The 22,244-nt window shown below is 41.3% G+C and overlaps 1 protein-coding gene across 8 annotated transcripts in view; it reads right to left on the reverse strand.

Annotated features, from left to right (window-relative positions):
* Positions 1–425: 425 nt before the first annotated feature.
* prdm16 (PR domain containing 16) overlaps positions 426–22,244 on the reverse strand; it is a 487,488-nt gene continuing 465,669 nt past the window's right edge. For all 8 annotated transcript variants that reach the window (XM_060852365.1, XM_060852364.1, XM_060852363.1 and 5 more), the window contains 2 exons: positions 7,898–8,140; positions 426–655 (listed from right to left, as the gene is read on the reverse strand). In XM_060852365.1, coding sequence (XP_060708348.1) covers positions 643–655; positions 7,898–8,140 — 256 coding nt within the window. In that variant the 3' untranslated portion in view covers positions 426–642. The remainder of the gene's footprint in view (positions 656–7,897; positions 8,141–22,244) is intronic.

Consider the following 22,244-nt stretch of genomic DNA (forward strand, 5'->3'; position numbering starts at 1 on the left):
ATGTTCATTATTGCAGAATTGACTCCCCTGCTTATTTCTACAAATAATTTAAATTAGAATAGAATACAATGATGCAACGTAAGATGGGATATAGATGAACAAGCAGGATACCTTTATCAAGGGACGAATCTCCTTCTTCCCATAGCTTGACTGGCCCCTGTGTATTAATATTCTTAACTTCTTTATTTTAAGCTGCAGCCCCAACTATATATTTGTGCAAAAAAATTATATAACAGGAATAAATATCTTCGGGAATTTAAGGTCGGCAACATCATTCAGTTTCGACCGAAGGAATGAAAGTGTGTAAGGCCTCTTGAGGTCAGCTGAAGGGGGAGGTGGGGGAGAGGGGAGGGGAGATGGAGGTATCTGAGCTTTCAGCAGCCACACCTTTTTGATGCCAGCATCCACAGCCCCCTACCCCACAGCAGCCCCGCCCTGCCCAGCTACGTCAGGCCCACATCACGCTTTGCTGGAGCTCTCTCTCTGTCTCTCTCTCTCTCTCTCTGTCTCTCTCTCTCTCTCACACGTGGTTGATTGGATGAAAGGTTCCCGACTCCGGTGTAGCTCCTGCTATGTTCAGCCAAGCATCCAGAGAGTTCTGGGACGATGGATGGAGGGAAGCATTCTCAGAGAATGAAAGCATCATGGCATAAGTCTGTGGTTTCCAATTGGGGGAAAAGTGGAGAATAAAAGAAAGACAGCATTAATTGCACATCTATTAAATGGCAGCATTTTATACAATGTCATTTTAACCACAGAGGGCTAGCATAGATGCAATCGGCTTAATAACCTTTTCTGCTGTGTTATTCAATGAATTTCTGAGGCATTGTCCTAATCGCCATCTGAAGATTGATGGCAACCCCAGAGAAAGTACAGAAATGCTGAGTAACAGATTATCGGAACACATGGAGCAAACCAACTGCTGGCCCTCTGTCCTCCTTTCACTCCGTCAGCATTAAAACATTGAGTATTATTCCAACTTCAGAGAAGAATGGCAGTGCTATTATTTTAAGGCTATATATGGCTATCAATTGGAAACTTCCCCTCTTTTTCCCAGTGCTCCTGCCATCTTTCATTGTTCCTCTTATCTGCTGGACAGGTCTATGCACACAGGCCTATCAGTAAGTTCACAGGTGATCTTTGTCCATGAATGAACCAAGACTGAGAATGTTGATGGCGCAAAGAGAAAAGAAATTCCAGTTGGACAGGTTACTCCAATCCCACCCTTTGCTAACCTGTGTTGGTAACGTAAAGTGGTCCTCAATCGATGGTAAGCAAAGAGCAGGAAACACCATCAATTTATCCCTCCGCCCTCCTTAACATCACGGCTGGGATCAACTAACTCAGTGCCGACTCATGTTAAAACCTTTCCTAGTATACCATCAGGTTTTGTAACCATTTATTTAACTGTTTAACTGAAAATTGTCGACTTGAATACCATCATCTGGCCTCGAGGAGCCTGAATTTAACACTATAAATGTGAGTGTGCTTTGTATTAGTTAAAATTTCACCTGAGGTCTATATGGATATGAAGTGGGAGAGAAATTTTAATCTTCCTTGGTCCACAAATAATCTTTGTATTGTTGGGAGGCAATGAAAGGTGAAAGGCAATTGAGCCTATGTTAGTGGATTTCTATACCACGGATGATACAACAAAAGGAACAAATTGACAATTGATAGTTTCATAAAGCTTTTTGACACAGACATTCTCAGTTACAGTAAGATCCAGAGCTGTATTAGTGTATTAGTAAGAGGCAGACAAATGTTGAGGCATGCCCTGGTCTCATCTTTTATCCAAAGATGTTACTGTCTAACCCTGAGTCTATGGCAGTGACAAGTAACCCATAGACTGTCAGCTTATACACTGCGATTATCCAATACATGGAGAGTGACCAAGATTCCCTCGGCTAATTTCAGATTACCTTCCTTTAATTAATTACTATGAGTAAATAATGTTTATACAGATTGCTCTGCTATAATGTGCATTTCGTTAACACAAATTCACTATAACACAATTGACGAACTGGGGTCTGTTTCTAAAGCACAAAGTTTTAAAGCATGTATTGGTTATAACGTGACTCCAGCCCCATTAGTTAAAATGGTGCTGCTATTAAACAGTTTTCTTATAATGCAGGATTGCATGAGAACGAACTCCCACCTTATAGCGGTACTTGTTTTCCCAAGTCCAGTTAAAATATTTTACCATTTATAAATACTATAATCCAAGACTCTAATAGGCTGAAATATGTTAACAATTGTGTAGATACAACTATTTAATCCATTTTCAGGAGTCCAGGAATAAACAAGGTCATCTGAAGAACATTTAGCCATATAAATTGCATCCTTTATTAAAAATCAATTCAAAAGATAAAAGCAAGATTGCATAAGCTTAAAATATAATTAATGGCAAGTTTTCTCTATCAGTAGAAGGACTATCATAGTATATATCCTATTGCTTAACATATATCACACCACTGTATAAACTGTATACTTCCCTCAGTGTGTGTTGTTTTGCTCTATCACAGTGTATCTTGTACCAATACATCCAGTGTATGTCACACTCCCCAACTACAGTGTGTGTGTGTATTATTGTTCTGACACATTATATGCCATTCTGCTCCATCACAGTGTACATCAAAATGTTCTTTCACTGCTTATATATCATCTTGCTATGTCAGAAAGTCTGTTCATGGTTTATGTGGTACTGTTCCATCATAGTGTATGTAATATTTCTTTGTCACAGTATACAATATACTGATAGTTCAGCAGTTCTGTATTCAACCTGTGACTCTAATTTTTACAATATCATTTACTTTGAAACGTATGCAGCTAAACTGTGTACTCTGCTGTAGTACTTTCAGCTCGGAGTGTTACAGACTTTGTGGTTACAAACTACAGAGTTGGGATCACTTGGCAATCTGTATCAAAGCAGTTGTCTATTGTACCTTTCTGGTCTCCATTTTGATTGAAGTGATTGGAAGCTAGAATTGGGAAAGATGCGTAATTGGCAGGAATCAACATTGCCCATTTAACTCCAACACCCAAATCAAAATGATCGCTAGTAACTGCAGAGTTTAACTTTTACGTTGGTTGCAGGATCAAAAATTGCATTCAATAAATCAAACTTCTAATCCATATTGACATGTGGGTCAAAGCAGAGAGTGAGTGAGTGTGAGTGATTGTTAGTGTGGGTGTTCTGGTGCAAATGTGTATATTCCTATGTGTGTGTGCTCCTGTTCGTTGGTGTTTCTGTACGTCTTTGTGTTCCAGTATGCCTGTGTGTTCTAGAACGCCAATATTCCTGTATACCTGTGTGGCTGTATTCCTGTACATCTGTATTCCTGTATGTCTCTATTTCTGTATGTCTATGATCCTGTGCATCTGTGTGCTCATGTATGTCTCTATGTTCCTGTACATCGGTGTTCTTGTGAGTCTGTGTGTTCCTGTGCATCTGAATTCCTGTGTGTCTGTATTTCTATACATTTGTGTGTTCCTGTGTGTCTGTGTTCCTGTGCGTCTGCGTGTTCCTGTATGTGTGTGTGTGTCCCTTTACGTTTGTGTGACTGTACGTGTGTATTCCTGCACATGTTCCTGTATGTGTGTGTCCCTGTATGTGTGTGTCTCTGTACGTATGTATTCCTGTATATGTGTGTTTCTGTACGTATGTCCCTGTGTGTGTGTGTCCTTGTACGTGTGGGTCCCTGTACGTGTGTATTCCTGTATGTGTGTCCCTGTACGTGTGTTCCTGTACACATGTATGTTCCTGTGAGTGTGTGTTCCTGTGTATGTTCCTGTGCGTGTGTGTTTCTGTGCGTGTGTATTCCTGTACGTGTGTGTGTGTCCATGTATGCATGCATGAATGTGTGTCCATGTACGTATGTGTCCATGTACGTGTGTCCCTTTACGTATATATTCCTGTACGTGTGCGTCCCTGTAAGTGTACATCCCTGTATGTGTGTTCCTGTGTGTGTGTGTTCCTGTGCGTGTGTGTTCCTGTGCGTGTGTGTTCCTGTGTGTGTATCCCTGTGCATGTGTGTTCCTGTGTGTGTGTTCCTGTGTGTGTGTCCCTGTGCGTGTGTGTTCCTGTGTGTGTGTTCCTGTATGTGTGTTCCTGTATGTGTGTTCCTGTATGTGTATCCCTGTATGTGCGTGCTCTACTGCCAAAACTCAGCTTTGTGAAATAAACACAGTTAAAATGTCACTCATCACTGAGAATGTGTGTCTGCTGTAGAATACCATACCTGAGTTTTAGCCTGCCTGTACAGTGTCTCTTTTATTGCTTCGGAGTCTAAGGTGGAATTAAAGACTGCGGCCTCTTTCACCTCGTACTGCTCCTCTGCTGCCTTACGTAGGTCCAGCCCCTTTGTGAAATTCGCTATCTGGTCCAAGGCCAGCAGGCCAGCTTCATCCTCAGCAATACACCTGTGCCAATGATCAGGGGGAGGGGGAAGGTGACCCCATGTTAGCCCTTCTGACCTCACACAACTCAGCCAATCAGAGTCAGCGCTGCTGGCTCAATCTTTGCATGCACATGCAAGGGTTGCACAGCACAATCCACATACACGGCAGGTTGACGATAGAAGGAGGTGCAGTGAATGGTGTCACCCAAGCATGATGGGATGGGGATGTTTGTAGCATGATGACACACACAGTGAACAAAACACCAATAGGAGCGTCTTTACTGTTGCTGGTCCATTTTAAAGAGTTAAATGTTCATCATGCTGGCAAGATACTAGAGGTTTTACCAAGCCATTACATCTGTGGCTCAGAGTGCAGTATGTGACCTTCATAGAATTTCTATCACTTCTTTAGTTAGGCACTACTTTATAATTGTGTTGGGTAAGAAATCTTCCTTTCTTTTCGAGACGTGAGTGATGTTGACAAGATTCATTTATCACTGATCCTCAGTTGCCCCAGAAGATGATTTTGGGCCTTCCCTTGATTGAGGTGAGTGCTCTCAAGGAGGTGTTCTGTCTCTTGCCAATCCACATTAAGGCCTGTCTACAGAAGACATTCAATAATACGGCTCGATTTACAATGCTCTCCACTCCCAGAAGGAAAAAACAGTTCATTTTGGAAAATGAGACACATTGCTCAGACTCGTCTGGTATACTTGAACGTGAAGGTCCAGTAACAAGCAGTATGTTCATTTCCAAATATTACTTGTTTTTAAACTGACTTTTCCCTCTGGGCTTTCTTTAGCACTAGGGCCAAAGGGTGAGCACTGAATGAAAAGGTAGGGAAACAATCTGGGAAATTTTAGTGGTAAATCACTGAACTTTGGCCCTGGAAGGCTAAGAGTACAATTTCCACCATTACCATTAAGTACCTGAGAAGTAATTTGGTTAATTATACTTAGACAGATTTGGGCTTTTCTACACAGTGCCTGAGTAGGCCTGTTGGGTTTGTAGTTAATTGGAGTAACTGATCAGTTTCACATGCAGTTTGAATGACCAAATTTTAACTTTTGAATTGTAATAATTGGTGTAACTGCATCCTCTGGAATTTCATACTATGGGTGTGACTTTGATCATGTGTCTATGGAATAAACGTTGAGTGAAGGGCCTAGGCTATTGGGATTCTGGGTGGAAGTTAAAGTTTGTGACAATGGTCTCACCCACCAGCTGCATAAGGCTCCATGAGCAGAAATGTCACCCCCTTCAACATGAGCTGCTGACTAATCAGAGAAACAACATGAGCCCAGGCCAAAGGTGGGGTGAGGATTGCAGGAAAGGGAGGGGGGGATGAACCCTCTCCCCTCCCTTCCCAATGCTGAACTCGTTAATCCAGCACGGAGTGCATTTGAGAAAGGGAACAGCAAATAAAGTCAACATGGTGTGCTTTTCTAGGCTTCCCATGTGGAGACTCCCCCTCTTTGGAAAAGAGATGTTGCCCTTAAATGGGGTATTAATTATACAGTTAAGGTCCTCAAGGGTCCTTAAGCATCCAGGCCTGAGGGTCATCCACAGACCTTCACTACCCACCCCCATATTTAATTGGGCAGTGGGATACCCATCCTACACCCTCCCACGCAATCAAATAGCCCCCCCTCCCCCCCCACCACCACCACTACCAACACCACCCCCCGACCTCCAAACACGTCACTGGGGTGGCAAATAATTCCTCCTTCTGCCTGATTAGGACTGAAGCAGGCCGTGCAGTGTATGTGAGATTGAATCTTCGCCTCAAAGTCCTGCTAATGTCACATACTGAACTGTGAGATTCAGATGTAACATGGCAATGTGCCAAAAGCAAGGTTATATCTCTTGTATAGCAGAAAGCAGATCAAAACTGTTCGGTTAAATTGGATTTCGAGTAGACAATTATCTGAGCGTAATGTTGCAGAATTCAAAGACTAGTTTCAGCAAAATTGGAAACAAATTGCAAAGGCAATTGTGATTGCATCAGTCTCCTATCACCGCTGGAGTATAGAATCCCCATGATGCCACTCTTGGTGCTTAATCTTTAAGACAAAGTTGTGACAGGCCAATTTAAATCTCTAGTCTTGATGGCATAAAATGGAGTCCACAGAGGATACAAACAGTCTGCAGATTCCAATTTAGCTATATATATGTGTCACAATTTGATGTGCTTGGCATGAAATCTTCTGCAATTGCTTCTGATGTACAGAATACTTAAGCTTGCAAGTCTGAGCTGCCATGTTTGTTAGTGCGTATGTGAAGACTGAGGGGCTTTGAACAGCAGATTACATCAGTGCTGAGGAATGGAACACACTCCCCATTTTAATCATTCTCTAATACTGTCACATGCTTCCAAACCAGGAACATGGTACAGATCAAAATACTGTACCATCACCTTCACCCAACATAAACTATTTGAAGATTTGAGAAAATGCAGGAAAAAAGGTGTAAGGGCTTAGCTGGATTGAGATTTGGACGTGGTACCACCCTGATTTGATTACAATGTACTTGTCATGACGTGACCAAATAGAGTCATACAGGATGGAAACGATCCTTCAGTCCAACTCAACCATGGTTTCTCAAACTAAACTAGTCCCACTTGCCCCTTCCCTCTAAATCTTTCCTACTCACATACCAGTCGAATTTTTTTTTAAATGATGTAATTGTGCCTGCATTAGATTATTAGATTAGATCGCTTACAGTGTGAAAACAGGCCCTTTGGCCCAACAAGTCCACACCGACCCTCCGAAGAACAACCTACCCAGACCCATTCCCCTATATTTACCCTTTCACCTAACCCTACGGGCAATTGACACTTCCTCATTCTGTACACACACCGCCCTCTGTGTGAAAAAGTTGCACCTCAGCCGTTTTAAAGCTTTCCCCTCTCACCTTAAACCTGTGCCCTGTAGTTTTGGAGTCCCCTACCTTGGGGAATAGGCCTTGGCTGTTCACCTTATCTATGCCACTCATTATTTTATGCACCTCAAAAAGGTCACCGCTCAACTTCCTGCACTCTGGGGATAAAAGTCCCAACCTATTCAGCCTCTCCTTATAACTCCTGTCTCAGTAATATATTTACTGCTGCTAGAACCTGATCATGGATACTGAAAGGATCAGAAATAAAGTTTAGACAAATGTTCCTGCGAGGGTGGTGCAAGAGTCCTGAAGACCTTTGCGGTCCCATGGATGAGTTAGTAGGTTAAGCGCAGTGTGAATGGGCTAAATCAGTTTGTATTCTTACATGAGGTTTACATCTATGAGTGCAGCAATGAGATTGACCAGTTTAATTTACTCTTCAGGCACTTTGATTCTTAGGAAAACAGAACCAGCAGAGTATGAGACCACTCCATCACCTTGTGGACTTGTCAACCCACACCTGTTAAACCAACCATTCTTAGGATGGGTAGCATGCTTTTGATATGAGGATATGAGGAAGAATACATGAAGACAACATCTGTATGGGTTTCACAAACCTGTGAGCCTGCTCATAACCCAGGGTGAGTGGGGCATGATGTTCCTCTTCATTTTCTCTATACTGGACTCTGGCATCAGTCTTCGGTGAAACAGGGTCATCCTGGGATTTTTCTGTCATGCTCTCATCCTCCTCTTCATCGTCTTCCTCAAGTTCCTCCTCATCGTCCTCGTCATCTGCCTCTTCTGCTTTCTGATTGGTCAGTGGATGATCTGGCTCTTGGTGGCCACTTTGAGCCTCATGCCTGAAGGAAGGACAGAGCAAAACAAAAATAAAATGGTTTTGGGGATTGGAGTCAATTAGATAAGCCTCTTCCATCATTTAATTCTGCTCAGTGTATAGCAACTTGACTACATTGTGGTGATGTCTAGAAACGTTAACTAATTCTATTTCTTTATGGTTCTTGTTTAGTAGGTGAACACATTGTGCTTTGACTTCTGAAGTTTGCATTTCAACATAGTTTGGGCTGATAGGCTGAATATTGTCTCCCCCTGGTGGTTGGAAGATCCTATCTCAACTATGTGGGAGGTACCCAGCTTCTGGGAGGCTTAATGTAATACTCATGACAGCAGCTGTTAGTAATAGCTCTGCGGTTTGTCAGTTAAAGTTCCTGAAAACCTATGTATCGCTTGTTTAATTGTCTCAGTCCCTTGTCTTGCACCATCTTCATATTAATCAGTTAATCTTTCCTGCCTTCCATGCAAACACAAACCTTCCTTTTTAGCTCGTGCCTCCTCTCCTTTCTCTGTTCTGTACAGAAAATAGTTTCCAATTTTTATGAAAGATCACTGATTTGAAATGTTAACTCTGCTTCTCTCTCCTGAGCAGCTTCCTGACTTACACTTATCTTATTTCAGAACACCTGAAGTCTGACGCTCCGCTAGATGAGACTCCTCTGTGTAAACCAGTACCTTCATGTTTACTCAAACCCTTAAGTACCTGCCGAGAAATGTAACATTTGTACATTGTAGTTTGTTGTAATAAATGTCTGTTGGATTGTCCAATGTGATGTTCAGTCTCTTACTTTACATGACATAGCATAAGGATTGCCACACTCAGTAAAACACCCTGTTGGAGGTGTACTGGTTGTGTGTAAAATGGAGATAGTACTGTGGTAAGAGATTCTATCCCCTAGATGTTGGGTTTATGACACAGTATTGCATCAAATTCAAAGGCTTTGTTCTCTTGCTTATTGTACTAAACCTGATTCCAAATCACTCAAGTTAGGAAAGTATTTCATTCTGCAACACAAACTCGACTCTTCCTGACAGACATATAACAGAGACGTGAAGCCCAATTCTGTAGGACTCCCCTTCACAAAGAGTCAGGTAAATTCACTTTGGGTCCAGCCTTTTCTTTCCTAATCTTAAAGTGTTTCCTGATATTGGATGCTCACAGCTTTTCAGTATTGCATAGTATCACAGAAGATAGGAGCAGGAGTAGGCCAACTGACCCCTCAAACTTGCACCATCATTCAATTATCAAACTTAATACCCTAATCCCACCCTCCCTTCATATCCCTTGATCCCTTTAGCCACAAGAACTATATCTACCTTCTTCTTGAAAACAAGTACACTCAAATGGCCACCCTTTTCAGTGGAGTTGGATAGGTGCCAATAGATTATTCAACCCCATTTACCTCCAAGACCATCAATTCTGAGTCTCGTGTTTGTTTGGGCACGGCATTCTCTGGAAGGTTTTGAATGATGATCATAAATGGAAATCCTGGTTATGTCTGCCCCCATGGAATCCTGATGTTAGTGGACTGTTCCCAGTGTGTGTCCAATCATTAGAACTTATATGGTTGCAGCGCACAGCACTGCTAATTCTCCACCATGTCCAAGCCAGGATTGTGATGGAATGATTTCCACAGCCTGAATGAGTTCAATTGGAAGAGAATCCAGCAATCCTCATCCCCTTTGACTGGTAGCCCATCCACTCCATTAAACAGCTGCACCCTCTACACTGTCACTCAACGGCTGCACAAACTGGGAGGTACTGCAGCAACTTGCCGAAGCTCCTTCAGCAGCCTCTCCTAAACCTGCAACCACCACCACCTCGGATTTTAAGGACAGCAGATACATAGGAAGATTTGCTTGTAAAAACACCTAGCCTCTCAAGTTGGACATATATCATTATTTCTCACTGTTGCTGTCAATAGATTGCAACTTCTTAATCTAACAGAAATGTGGGAGCACCTTTCCCCTCCACAACAACAAGAGAAGATTCACCATCACCCACTCATGGGTGACTAGAAAAAGCAGCACCTCCACGTTTCACAAGGAGAATGGTGTTTTTGTAAAGTGGAACACACTGATGTTTAGCTACCAATAGACGAGAGGTTTGGAGAGAGGAACCAGTCAACAGGCAGAAGAAGTACAATCTCAGGCTGAGTTGGGCCTTTCCCCTCGCCTACTTCATTGGGATGTGGTTGGATCCCGTTCTTAACTTGCTGAGCAAACAAAAAAATTCAAATGAAACCACAAATAACTTGTGCTCGGAGGACTGACTAGTGTCTTTCACTTGGGTGAGATTTTAAATTATTGAGCTCAGTCTAAGGAGAGGTTTGGATCCTGGGACAGCAAGACTAGGTACAGACAAAAAAAAAGCATATTTTAGTTAGAAGAGACAGCAGCTTAATACATATTCCAGATGAATGGTTAGACAAGAGAGGAGTTACTTTATTTGGACTGTATCAACTGGCAAAAGCCACTCAAACATTTTGACTCATTGCTCTTTCCCACTATTCCCCCAAATCCCTGCAGAGTTCAGGAGTTATGAGTAAGCCTTTATTCACAGTTGGCACTCCTATACCTAACATAAAATGCTTTGACTGCAATTGCACAAGCTATCTCAGCAAGGGCTCTTAAAGGTGGCAGGTAGCCACCTAATTTGATTTGAGCATAACCTTTCCAACTTCGCTGGTGTCCATTCCTTTGTAATGAACACCCAAGGGTTATGGTATCTCATACTTTTGAGTTATTCAATGGATGTTCGTACTACAGAACAACAGGGGACAGTTAAGATTAACAATGGGTTCAACTGCGTGAGAAAAAAATTAAAATCTATATCTGTACAAGTGATTGACGCAAATGTTAAATGGTGCCAATTTACCCAGCCTCCTCATCTGGAGCAGACCTCAGAAGTAGAGCCAGCATAAGCCAAAAAGAAGTTATAATTGGCAAAGCAAGCCTTCAGCTGAACTATCATAACGTAGTAGGTTTTGAGTAATGCTTGCAGCCGAGAAATTCAACAGGACCAGGTTTGCAAGCACAACCAATCCAGGCCTGCAAAGCTTCTCCAATCTCAATCATATAGCCTGAAATTGGTTCCTCATCTGATTAGCTGAGCATGCTATTGTAACCTCCTCCTCCCTCTTCCCCGCCCCCCCCCACCCCGGCAGCTTGCTCTCCTTCCTATAGAATTGAATTATAGGCCTCAGGTTAAGACTTGCTGGGGTGTGAATGGAGAACAATTGTTGGAACTGTCTCTATTGAACACCAAGGAGTCAAAACCAGTGTATCTGGTTAAGCTGGACCAGACATTGTTGGGGGTTTGGGTCCCTGAAATTGGCCTTCTCTTTATGTCTCTTTTTGTAATTTCTACACCTGCTCTTCTCAAAGTGTACAGTGCTCCATGGAAACAGGAGTCTGTGTCACGTAAACCATCTCAGCCATTGCACACCTCATGAGAACTCTCTCCACTTTACGTGTGGCAATTTGCAAATTTATTTGAAAAGTGCAGCAAGCAGTGAATGTGCCAGTTTTGAATGAATCCGAGCTATAAAAGTCAGTTGCCCTGTGATGTAGAAGGAAACTTGCTTTTTTTTTGAGTAAATGAAATATTCTTTGTTTCTGTTCCAGGTTAACATTCGTAGCAGGATCCTAGAAGGGATTGGAAAGCAGAAGGAACTGAAATCTTGTTACTAATTATGACCTGAAAACAAAAGCAACTCACCACAAACAGCACCAGACTGTTGCTCATCTGGTGCAGGCTGCGACTCAGTCAGTGTTGGGTTGTGGGTTCAACTTCCACTCTGCAGTCTTGGGCCATAATCAGTCTAGATTGACATTTTAGTCTGTTGACTACATGTAAATTGGCCTGACCATGAAGATAAGTGAGTGAAATGCTCGCTTATCACTAAATTCCCATTGAATCACAGCCACAAACATCTTACATAGGCTGCTTAGTGTTCCAGAATGTTTCCAAAATGGAAATGCAAGTGACAAAGACAGTGGTGCATTGAAGAGATGTGATCCTGAAACCAGCAAAAATAAACCAACAATTAAAGCTCCCATCATGCAAGGTTCAATTTATGCAAGTTTGCACAGGGATGTACAGTTGAATCAAAGTTTTTTCATTAAGGTTATTTAGATCATTGCATGTCTAAATCCACAGCAGCATCTGGCTTTTACCTTCTGCGACCACAAATACTGACTTCCTAACCTCTTGGGTAAAAACACTCCTTCATTCATTGCTGCTCAGCATCATTGCTCTGCGTGAGCGTTGTGAGGCAGTGCAGGCAAGGAACAAGGAGAAAAGGCTCTCCCTGCCCAAGCAGCACACTGAAAGGGACGGGCTGCCGGAGAACAGAGCTCCATTTACAACACACGTGCTACGCTTTCAGGTTTTTGTACAAATAAACCTGATCCCAAGACGGGTCCAGGGAGAGAGAAGAAAACCAAACCTCTCTCCAAAGGCAGGAATGTAGTTTGTGACCACTCGATGCCACTTCACTCCAGATTAAATAAATTGTGAGCCAAATAAGCTTTTAATTAAAATATGTATAAAGTTTGACCCACATTAATACTAGATTTCAGGGCTCCACGCCGATTAGTCTCTGCGAGTCAACTAAGCTTTTGCATTAAGTAACTTAATAATTTTTTTTCTGTGGATATTGGGTGCTTTCTAATGGGGACAATCACAGTCTCTGAAATTCTTGGTTTATAGGAACCAAGCCTCAATTAGAATTTTTCCTCATATCCTTAAGGAAGTACTGTTGAATCTGTAATTTATTTCACGAAGAAAATACTCAATTGTCCTATAGATTCTCCCCCTATTTAGCAAAAGTCTCTCAGATAAAGTGACAGATCCACTGATATTAATTTTCTCCTTTTCCTTTTTACAGCCTCCTGAAGGGTTGCTAAATGCTGCAGGCAGAGTGAGAGTGGTGTTTAATCACAACACTGACAGAGAGCCGGTCTGCTTTGGCCCGAAAGAAAAGCAAACAGTGGATAATGTCGGTCGGTCCTGATTTCAGATAGAACAACATTCTCCTTCATTTTCTCTTTTTTTTTAAGAAGCTCTGTTCTTTCATCTGTTGAGTTAGCAGCTCGGGCGTCAGGGGACCTGCGTCTGGTCCAGCCAGGCTACCTAGTCTTGTAGCAGGAAAAGGGTCATTTGCTCTGTCGTCTGGGGACAAAGGGGGAAGTTGGGGGGGGGGGGGGGGGGGGGGGGGAGGTGGAATACATTGGGTAATTAGCACAGTCCTGATTCAGCTACCTCTGAACAGAAACAGCTCTTAACTCCTAAAGTGAATTCCCTTAGCTGAATAACTTAGCAGTGAACTTTTTAAATTCTGCAAACTAATTGCTCACTTACTGAGGAAACTTTTAACACTTAAGAAACTTGGAAAGAAACTAGAAAATGTCCTGGCCACCTGCTACACTCTGAATGAAGAAACTTGCCTGAGATAATGATGTTTCAGATCATGTTCCATTGAATCGCAGCAGCACAGAAAATTCTATTGACGAGTTATCTTCTTAGAAATTCAACTTTTAAGTGCTGGCAAGGCTGGCTATTTTTGTTATTCCAATTTTAAAACAACATGGTACAATTACGACATCTAAAAGGGTTGTGGCAAATGGAACTAGATTAATTTTGGATACCTGGTCAGGATGGACGAGTTGGACCGAAGGGTCTATTTCTGTGCTGTATATCTCTATTACTCTATGTAGGTCAGACTGGGTAAGCATGGTAGATTTCCTATCCTTAAGAATCTTAGTGAACTAGTTGGATTTTTCTGACCATCTGACTTTACTGATACTAGATTAAATACCATGTTTACAAATGAGTTAATTTTCAAATTAACCCACACATTATTAATCCATGGCTCTAGAATGCTTTTCCCACAGTACAGCAGCAATCTTAGAATACAATATTACACAGAAGTAATTGGCGTAATTTCTGTGAAGCAACTACATTTTGTTCAGCCAGAATTGACAGGAATGGGTCCTTCAGAGAGAAAACAAAATGTGCTGGGCCTGTGCAATCTGAGATCAGAAACCATTTCTTCACCCAATTTTCTTTCTAGAGAATTTCAAAAAAACGTGGGCAGTTTAAAGCAGCCAAGTTCAGTTGCTGAAGGATGCTAAAATAGTTGGGTGCGTGGATGTCTTTCTCAGTAATGCATATCCATAATTTAAGTGTTGCCCTGACTGAGTGCTAGAACCCTAGCCTCTGACTCGGAGAGTTGTGAGTTCAAGTCTTACTTCTGACGTGTGAGGGTGGCAGCTAACATGAAAGGAAATCTAAATGGCTTTTACCTTTTATACTGTGATAGATGTGGGGCCAAGTTGGGCTTAAAATGGAGATTTATGCAGGAGGAATATCTGCAATACTAACTGAATTCTTTGCATCTACTTTTATTAAGGATGAAAATACCACTTAAGCCACAATGAAGGAAAAGGTAGTTGTGGCACTAGACGTGATGATAAAAAATGATAAAGAGGAGACACTGGCTATGTTTAAAGTTGCTAAGTCACCAGGGCCAAAGGAGGCACACCTACAAAAATAATAGTGGAAATTGCATAATCTTTCAATATTCCTTAGATACAGAGGTACTGCTAGAGGCCTGGAGAATTGCGAACGTTATACCTTTATTCAAAGAATGGTATGATGATAAGTGCAACAAATCAGTTTCATATCAATTGCCGGCAAGTTTTCAAACATGGTAATTCAGGATAAAATAAACAGAGGCTTGCAAAATTTGGATTCATTAAGAAAAATCAGCTCAGATTTATTAAGCCAATATGGTGTTCAATTAACTTCCTTGAGTTTTTCTCTGAGGTTAAGGATCTTCTGAGCAACTATAGGCCAGTTAAAATCAATACGGGTTAAGGCTCTAGAAGCATAAAATCAACAGACACTTGGAGAGGTCGGTGTCAGTTAAGAGTAGCTTGGGTTTGTAGTCTAAGCAGTTGCTCTCCCATCACCTGTGATGTCGCTGAGTACTGGAGTTCCTAATCTCTGGTTGGCTGGCAGCTTGTGTCAGGAAGGTTACCTGGCCCTGGGACCTCATTCTAGACAATGGCCTGCTGCTGTCTTCTCTAGTGCCTGATGGGCAATAGATACAATGACCATCCTCACAAGAGTCAACAGGGCTATCTCAGCACTTATTTAGGCAGCTTGCAAGACACTCATCAAACCCAAAGAATCCATGACATGATAGCTGGTCTTGATGAAGGTCATGCAGATAATGTGGTCATCATAGACTTTAAAGTTGCTTTGGATAAAATACTACATAATATGTGTGTCAACAAAGTTGAATCTCATGGAATAAGAGGAACAGTGGTAGAATAAATATAACTTTAACTGAGTGAGGGGTAACAGAGAGTAGTAGTGAACAGTATTTAACAAACTGAAAGAAGATATATCTTGAGGTTTCTCGGGGTTAGTGCTCGGATCACTGTATTTCTTTGCCCTGTATTAATTAACTGGACTTGGTGTAGTGGTGGTGGTGAACTGCCTTTTTGAACTGCTGCAGTCCATGTGTTGTAAGTTGACCCACAATGCCCTTAGGGAGGCAATTTCAAGATGTTGACCCAGCGACAGTGAAAGAATAGCTATAAATTTCCAAGTCAGGATGGTGAGTGGCTTGCAGGTGGTGGTATTCCCATGTATCTGCTGCCTTTGTTCTTCTACATGTAAGTGGTTGAGTGCTTCCACATGGAAGGAGCTGTCTAAGCTTCTTTGGTGAAGATTTGCATGTTGTAGATAGTACACACTCTGCTACTGGGCAGATGTGGTGCCGGTCAAGTGGGCTACTTTGTCCTGGAAACGTGCACAGATTATTGCAGAGCAGGGTAATAACCCAGACAGGGTGTTGGTCTTTATAAATAGGGCTTTAAAAATTATTATTCATTCATACATGCAAAGCAGCATGTTTTTATTCATTCCAAATCCCCCTCAGAAAGATGGTGCAATCCATGAGTGGTTACACTTATGTCAGGAAGTCAGGAAGGGAAGCAAGTTATGAAAAACCCTCTATAAAGGTTAATTCTGGACATAACAATTTAGGAAAGATGTAAAGATACTAGAAATGGTGGAGAAATTCCAGTTTTGGTGAATTTCAGTTCAGTGGATATATTGATAAATCCTGGGCTGCTCTCTTGTAAAAGGAGAATACGAAAAGGATATTTGTGACAGGGTTTTCAAAATCATGAGGTGTTGGACAGAGCAGATTGGAAGAAATCATTCTTGTTGACGAGAATCAGAGGGCACTGATTTAAGATAAATGGCAAAAGTTGCTGTAGTGATCTGAGGAAAAAAACGTTGCGAAACACATATGGTTAAAGTCTGGAAGTCTCCACCTGACAGTATGGTGGAGGCAGATTTAATTGATTTCTTGAAGAGAGAATTCAATACAATCTGAAGAGAAATAAATTGCAGGGCAACAAGGAACTGGCAAAGCTGTGGGAGTAGGGGACTTGCACTTCCAAAGAGCTAGCACGGACATGGGTGCAGCTGCAACAACACTCAGGACAAAGTGTTCCACTTGCCTGGCACTAGAATTCACTCCCTCCACCACTGTCACTCAGTAGCAGCAGTGTGTACAACTGATAAGATGTATTGCAGAAATTCACAAAAGATCCTCTGACAGCACTTCCACAGCCATGATCACTTCCATCTAGAAGGTCAAGGGAAGCAGATACATGGCAACACCATCATCTTCAAATTCCCCTCCAAGACACTCATCATCCTGACTTGGAAATATATTGCCGTTCCTTCACTGTCGCTGGGTAAAACTCCTGGAATTGACTTCCTAATGGCATACCCACAACGGGTATAAGGCAATGGTTCAAGAAGGCAGCTCACCATCACTTTCTCAAGGACAATAAGGGAAATGCTGGCCAGATATCGATGCCCAGATCTCACAAATGAACTAAAAAAACATAGATATCTCAAACAGTTGTGCCAGAAAAGGCAAGTAGGTAAACATTGTTAGGTACCCGGTGCTTAAAGAGTTAATTTTAAAAGTTCCAGACAAGTAGTATTAGGTTAAAACCCTGAAGGAGTTATTTGAAGCTGAGAAATTCTAAGCTCAAACAAATTATAAGCTAGTATGAAGAATGCAAATTCCCAAGATGATCCCAAAATCCAAGAACTTCTGGGATTTACATATTAATGAACCGAAACCTGCAACCCACTCGAAAACATGAAAGACTTAACAACAATCCAGGTTTGTTCAATATATCATTTCAGTTGCATGACACTGTAATCTTTTTGCTATAAATTCTATGTCTTATGGTCTTATTCTCCACAACTACCTGATGAGGAGCAGTGCTCTGAAAGCTAGTGCTTCCAAATAAACAAATGGATTTGGAATTGGAAACATTATACCAAACAGCCAAATCAGAGACTGAATTGAAAATAATACCTTAGTGCTGTTACTGGAAAGACAAGGTATTAAGGAAGAAATTCAAACCACCCCAAATACTAGCTGATGAGGAATTCCCATGGCAGGTCACTTAGGTATTAGAAAACCTCAGGCTACAATATTAAAACATTTTTATTGGCCAGGATTACATGAAATGTAATCAATAGGATAGTGAAGAAGGCATTTGGTATGCTTGCCTTTAATTGTCAATGCATTGAGTATAGGAGTTGGGAGGTCATATTGCAGCTGTTCATTGGTTAGGCCACTACTGGAATATTGTGTGCAACTTTGGTCCCCCTGCAATAGGAAGGATATTGTGAAACTTGAAAGGGTTCAGAAAAGATTTACAAGTTTGTTGCCGGAGTCGGAGGGCTTGAGCTATAGGGAGAGGCTGAATAGGCTGGGACTATTTTCCCTGGAGCATCAAAGGCTGAGGGGTGACCTTATAGAAGTTTATAAAATCATGAGGAGCATGGATAGGGTAAATAAGCAAATCTTTTCTCCAGGGTGGGGGTGTCCAAACCTAGAGGGCATTGGTTTAAGGTGAGAGGGAAAAGATTTAAAAGGGTCCTAAGAGGCAACTTTACATACAGAAGGTGGTGTGTGTATGGAATGAGCTGCCAGAGGAAGTGGTGGAGACTGGTATAATTACAACATTTAAAAGGCATTTGGAAGTGTATATGAATAGGAAGCGTTTGGAGGGATATGGGCCGGGTGCTGGCAGATGGGACTAGATTGGGTTGGGATATCCGGTCGGCATGGACGGATTGGATCAAAGGGTCTGTTTCCATGCTGTACATCTCTATGACTCTAAATTTTGCCAGACATGATGCACATATCAAGTGATGGCAGAATCCCAACCCTTAGTTAAACCTGCGCCTTTAATTCCAATACCATTTTTTGAAGAACCTTTTAGCAGTTCTTAATAAATTGTTTAAGACCTCTAACTAAAACTAGGAATGGGAACCAGCGTGGATAATCATTCAATGACCATGGGTGTTTCCACATGACTTTGTGAAGCCATGTCTTTAGGGGAAATTAATGTAAACATGGTAGTGGAAGAGTTAATTCAATTTCTTGATAAGATAAGGGTTACTCAAAGAAATACAATCAGAACAAGGAACAAACTTAATGTTCCAGTTATTCAAAGAAATGGTGATGAGTTTGGGAATAGAACAATTTACATCTTCTGCTTCTCGTCCCACGTCTCAACAGGCATTGGAAAGATGGCATCGAACTTTGAAGACCATAATTAGAGATGATTGGCAAGAATGTCTTCTTGAATAGTATAAGGGAATTCCTAGTGAGTCCACAAAATTTAATTCTTATGAAATAATATACAGACATGGTGTTAGAGGTTGACTTAATTGATTAAAGAGAAATTATTAGTACAAAGCTCACAAGCTATGGTTCCAAACTATGATTAGATTCCCTGCAGTGTGGAAACAGACCCTTCGACCCAGCTCGTCTACACCAACCCTCAGAAGAGTAACCCACCCAGACCCATTTCCCCCTAACTAATGCACCTAACTCTACGGACAATTTAGCATGGCCAATTCACCTAACCTGCACATCTTTGGACTGTGGAAGGAAGCCGGAGCACCTGGAGGAAACCCACGCAGACACGGGGAGGATGTGCAAACTCCATACAGACAGCCACCCGAGGCTGGAATCAAACCTGGTGCTGTGAGGCAGCAGTGTTAACCACTGAGCCACCATGCCGGCCCACGGTTTTGATTTTCAGATGAGAAACTTATTAAAACTTGCAAGTTGACTAAAATGCATTTGAAAGATGCTCAACAAACAATGAAAACTAGAACTGATAAAAAGGTTAAAGGTTTAAATGTTATTGTTGGAGACAAGGTATTAGTGCAGTTACCTATCCCTGGGGAACTTTAAAGACAACACGATGATATGAATTATGTAAGAGTGCCCCAGACATGAGAGTATCTTTGAGGGACTATGTAAATTTTATTCTTTACATGACAATTTGGCTGTTTTTAGTAAATCTGTGAAGAACATTTGTACCACTGACTGATCTATTTGAGCAGCTACAAGAAACCAAAATGGTTATAAATCTGGCGGATGTAAATTTGTAAAAGTTTGTGTCACATGCTTGGTTCTCTTAAAGGTACATTTTCATTCTTTTTTAGGGGACAGTGCAATGTAAGATGTGTGATTTGCCCATATGTAAATAACATTTACTTTGGACTTTTGAACTTGTGGCATATGGGTTTTCTGTGTGCTTGAAAGGGTTTCTGTAGCTGTGATGATTTCTTTTAAAACACAATATTAGAGAAAGAGACTCTCTGTAGAGTAATGGGGTTTTGACTGTACTGGAGTTGGGGATTTACCAGTGAGCAAAGTTAACAGTGTAGTGAATTGAGTTTTCAGATGCAGATTCAGGAATAGTTTTGTTTAGGTTTAGGGGAATATTTATAGTTTGAAAGAAAACCTTTTAGTTTCAGTTTGGGCAGTTTTGCAGAAGTCTTTACTGAATTTGGATGTCTTAAACAGTTGTGACTGAAAAATTGAGGTAATTTAGAATTGCAAGAAAAATGTTACCTCAGTGTAAAGAATTTAAGTTAAAATTTTCAGATTGGAAGTGTTAGGTTAAAACGCTGAAGGGGTCATTTGAAGCTGAGAATGTCTATGCTCATTCAAGTTCTAAGCTTAAACGAAGACACTGACAAGATGCTATCAGATTCTCTAAATTAGGAATTTAAGCCACCATTAAATTAAAACTTATCAACGTGAAAGAGAAGATAATTTTTCTAGGTGTGAGTATTATAACTGAGTTATTTTTAGGATTAACAGGATTGAACTTTTATTATATGGTTTGCAATCTTTAAATTGGTCTTATATGTAAATAATTTGGTTTATTATAGTTTATCTTCCTTTCATTTGCAAAATAATCTTCTGTTTTATTGTGAAACCTGAATCTGTTACATTGCTTCTATGTGTTTTAGTGAAAGACCACCTCATTAGCACCAAAACTTCTGACCTGTCTAGTAATGACATCAGCTGAAATTGTAATAGTACAAAACGCATTTGTCTGCCTAACAGTGACTAGGATTCTAAGTATTAATTGGCTAAAATTCTTGGGGAATCATGGAAGTCATTACATAAATACAACTTCTTTCTTTCATATATGAACTGGGTCAGCTCTAGTTTATTTGTATTTCTGTGGCAAAAGATTTTATTTTTCAGACCTGGGTATTTGTAAAGGAGGTGTATGAACTGTGCCACACCACAACCACAGACCAAATAAAAAAAAAACACAGTTTATAAATTGTAGCACAGGATCATCCCCTACAGGAGCAAATCTGGCTGAAGCTAACACAAAACAAATTCTCAGGGGATGGGGTTATTTATGTTTGACCCCCTTTATGTGGCTGCACTGATGCTTGGGGGAAATAAAAAGGGGGAGATTCACAATGAATTTCTCAGTTGAATGCCACTTCTTGTGTATTTATTCACAAGAAAATATCTTAGCTACTTCTAAACATATTCCTTCTTAACATCTGAAAGCACTTCACAATAACAAAACTCTGAAATAAAAACAGAAAATGCTAGAAAAATTCACTAGCTCTGACAGGATGTGTGGAGACAGGAACAGACTAAATATCTCAGGTCAGTGACACTTCATCAGATCACTTCATCCAGTGGTTAGCACTGCTGTCTCACAGTGCCAGAGACCCGGGTTCAATTCCTGCCTCAGGCAACTGTTTGTGTGGAGTTTGCACATTCTCCCCATGTCTGTGTGGGTTTTCTCTGGGTACTCCAGTTTCCTCCCACAGTCCAAAGATGTGCAGGTCAAGTGAATTGGCCATGCTAAATTGTCCATAGAGTTAGGTGAAGGGGTAGGTGTGGAGGAATGGGTCTGGGTGGGTTGCTCTTCGGAGGGTCAGTGTGGACTTGTTGGGCCAAAGGGCCTGTTTCCACACCGTAAGTAATCTAATCTGACTCTTCCTTTAATCATTCACAGGATATGGCATTGTGGCCAAACAACATTTACTGCTCTTCCCTAATTGCCCAGAGGGCAGTTAAGACTCAGCCACATTGCTGAGAGTCTGGAGTGACACGTAGGTCAACCCAGGTAAGGATGGCAGTTTCCTTCTCTAAACAGCTGTTAGTGAACCAGACAGGTTTTTCCGACAATCGACAATCGATTCATGATCATCATTGAATTCAACTTCCACCATCTGCCATGGTAGGATTCAAACCTGGGTATCCAGAACATTACCTGGGTCTCTGGATTGACAGCCCAGTGATAATACTACTAGGCCATTGCCTCCCCCCTTGAACCTGTAACTTCAGCAGCATATTTAAGCGGTCTGTCCAAAAACATTGCAGCTGGTGAAGCTTTTTATGTGTAGATTGTGACTTAGTTGCACTTCCAGCTCAAACTAAGGTCAAGATATTTCCCTGAACATAAGGATCAGATTGGATGAACATTGGCAGTCTCAATTAACAGTATGCTATACCATGAGAATGCAGCAACAAGTGCACAAGTGACACTATCATGTACCATATGCACTGTGTAGTGGGCAGAGATGATGTGGGATGAGGAGGGGAAGCCATCAATGCACAAAAAATCAACTTTAGTGTGATAATCTTTGTGCCTAGATTCCCAGTATGTACTCATAGCACAATGGAGTTCCGTGCCATAAATACCAACCTTAGACAT

Source organism: Hemiscyllium ocellatum, chromosome 37 (assembly GCF_020745735.1).
Source record: "Hemiscyllium ocellatum isolate sHemOce1 chromosome 37, sHemOce1.pat.X.cur, whole genome shotgun sequence".
Lineage (NCBI taxonomy): Eukaryota > Metazoa > Chordata > Chondrichthyes > Orectolobiformes > Hemiscylliidae > Hemiscyllium > Hemiscyllium ocellatum.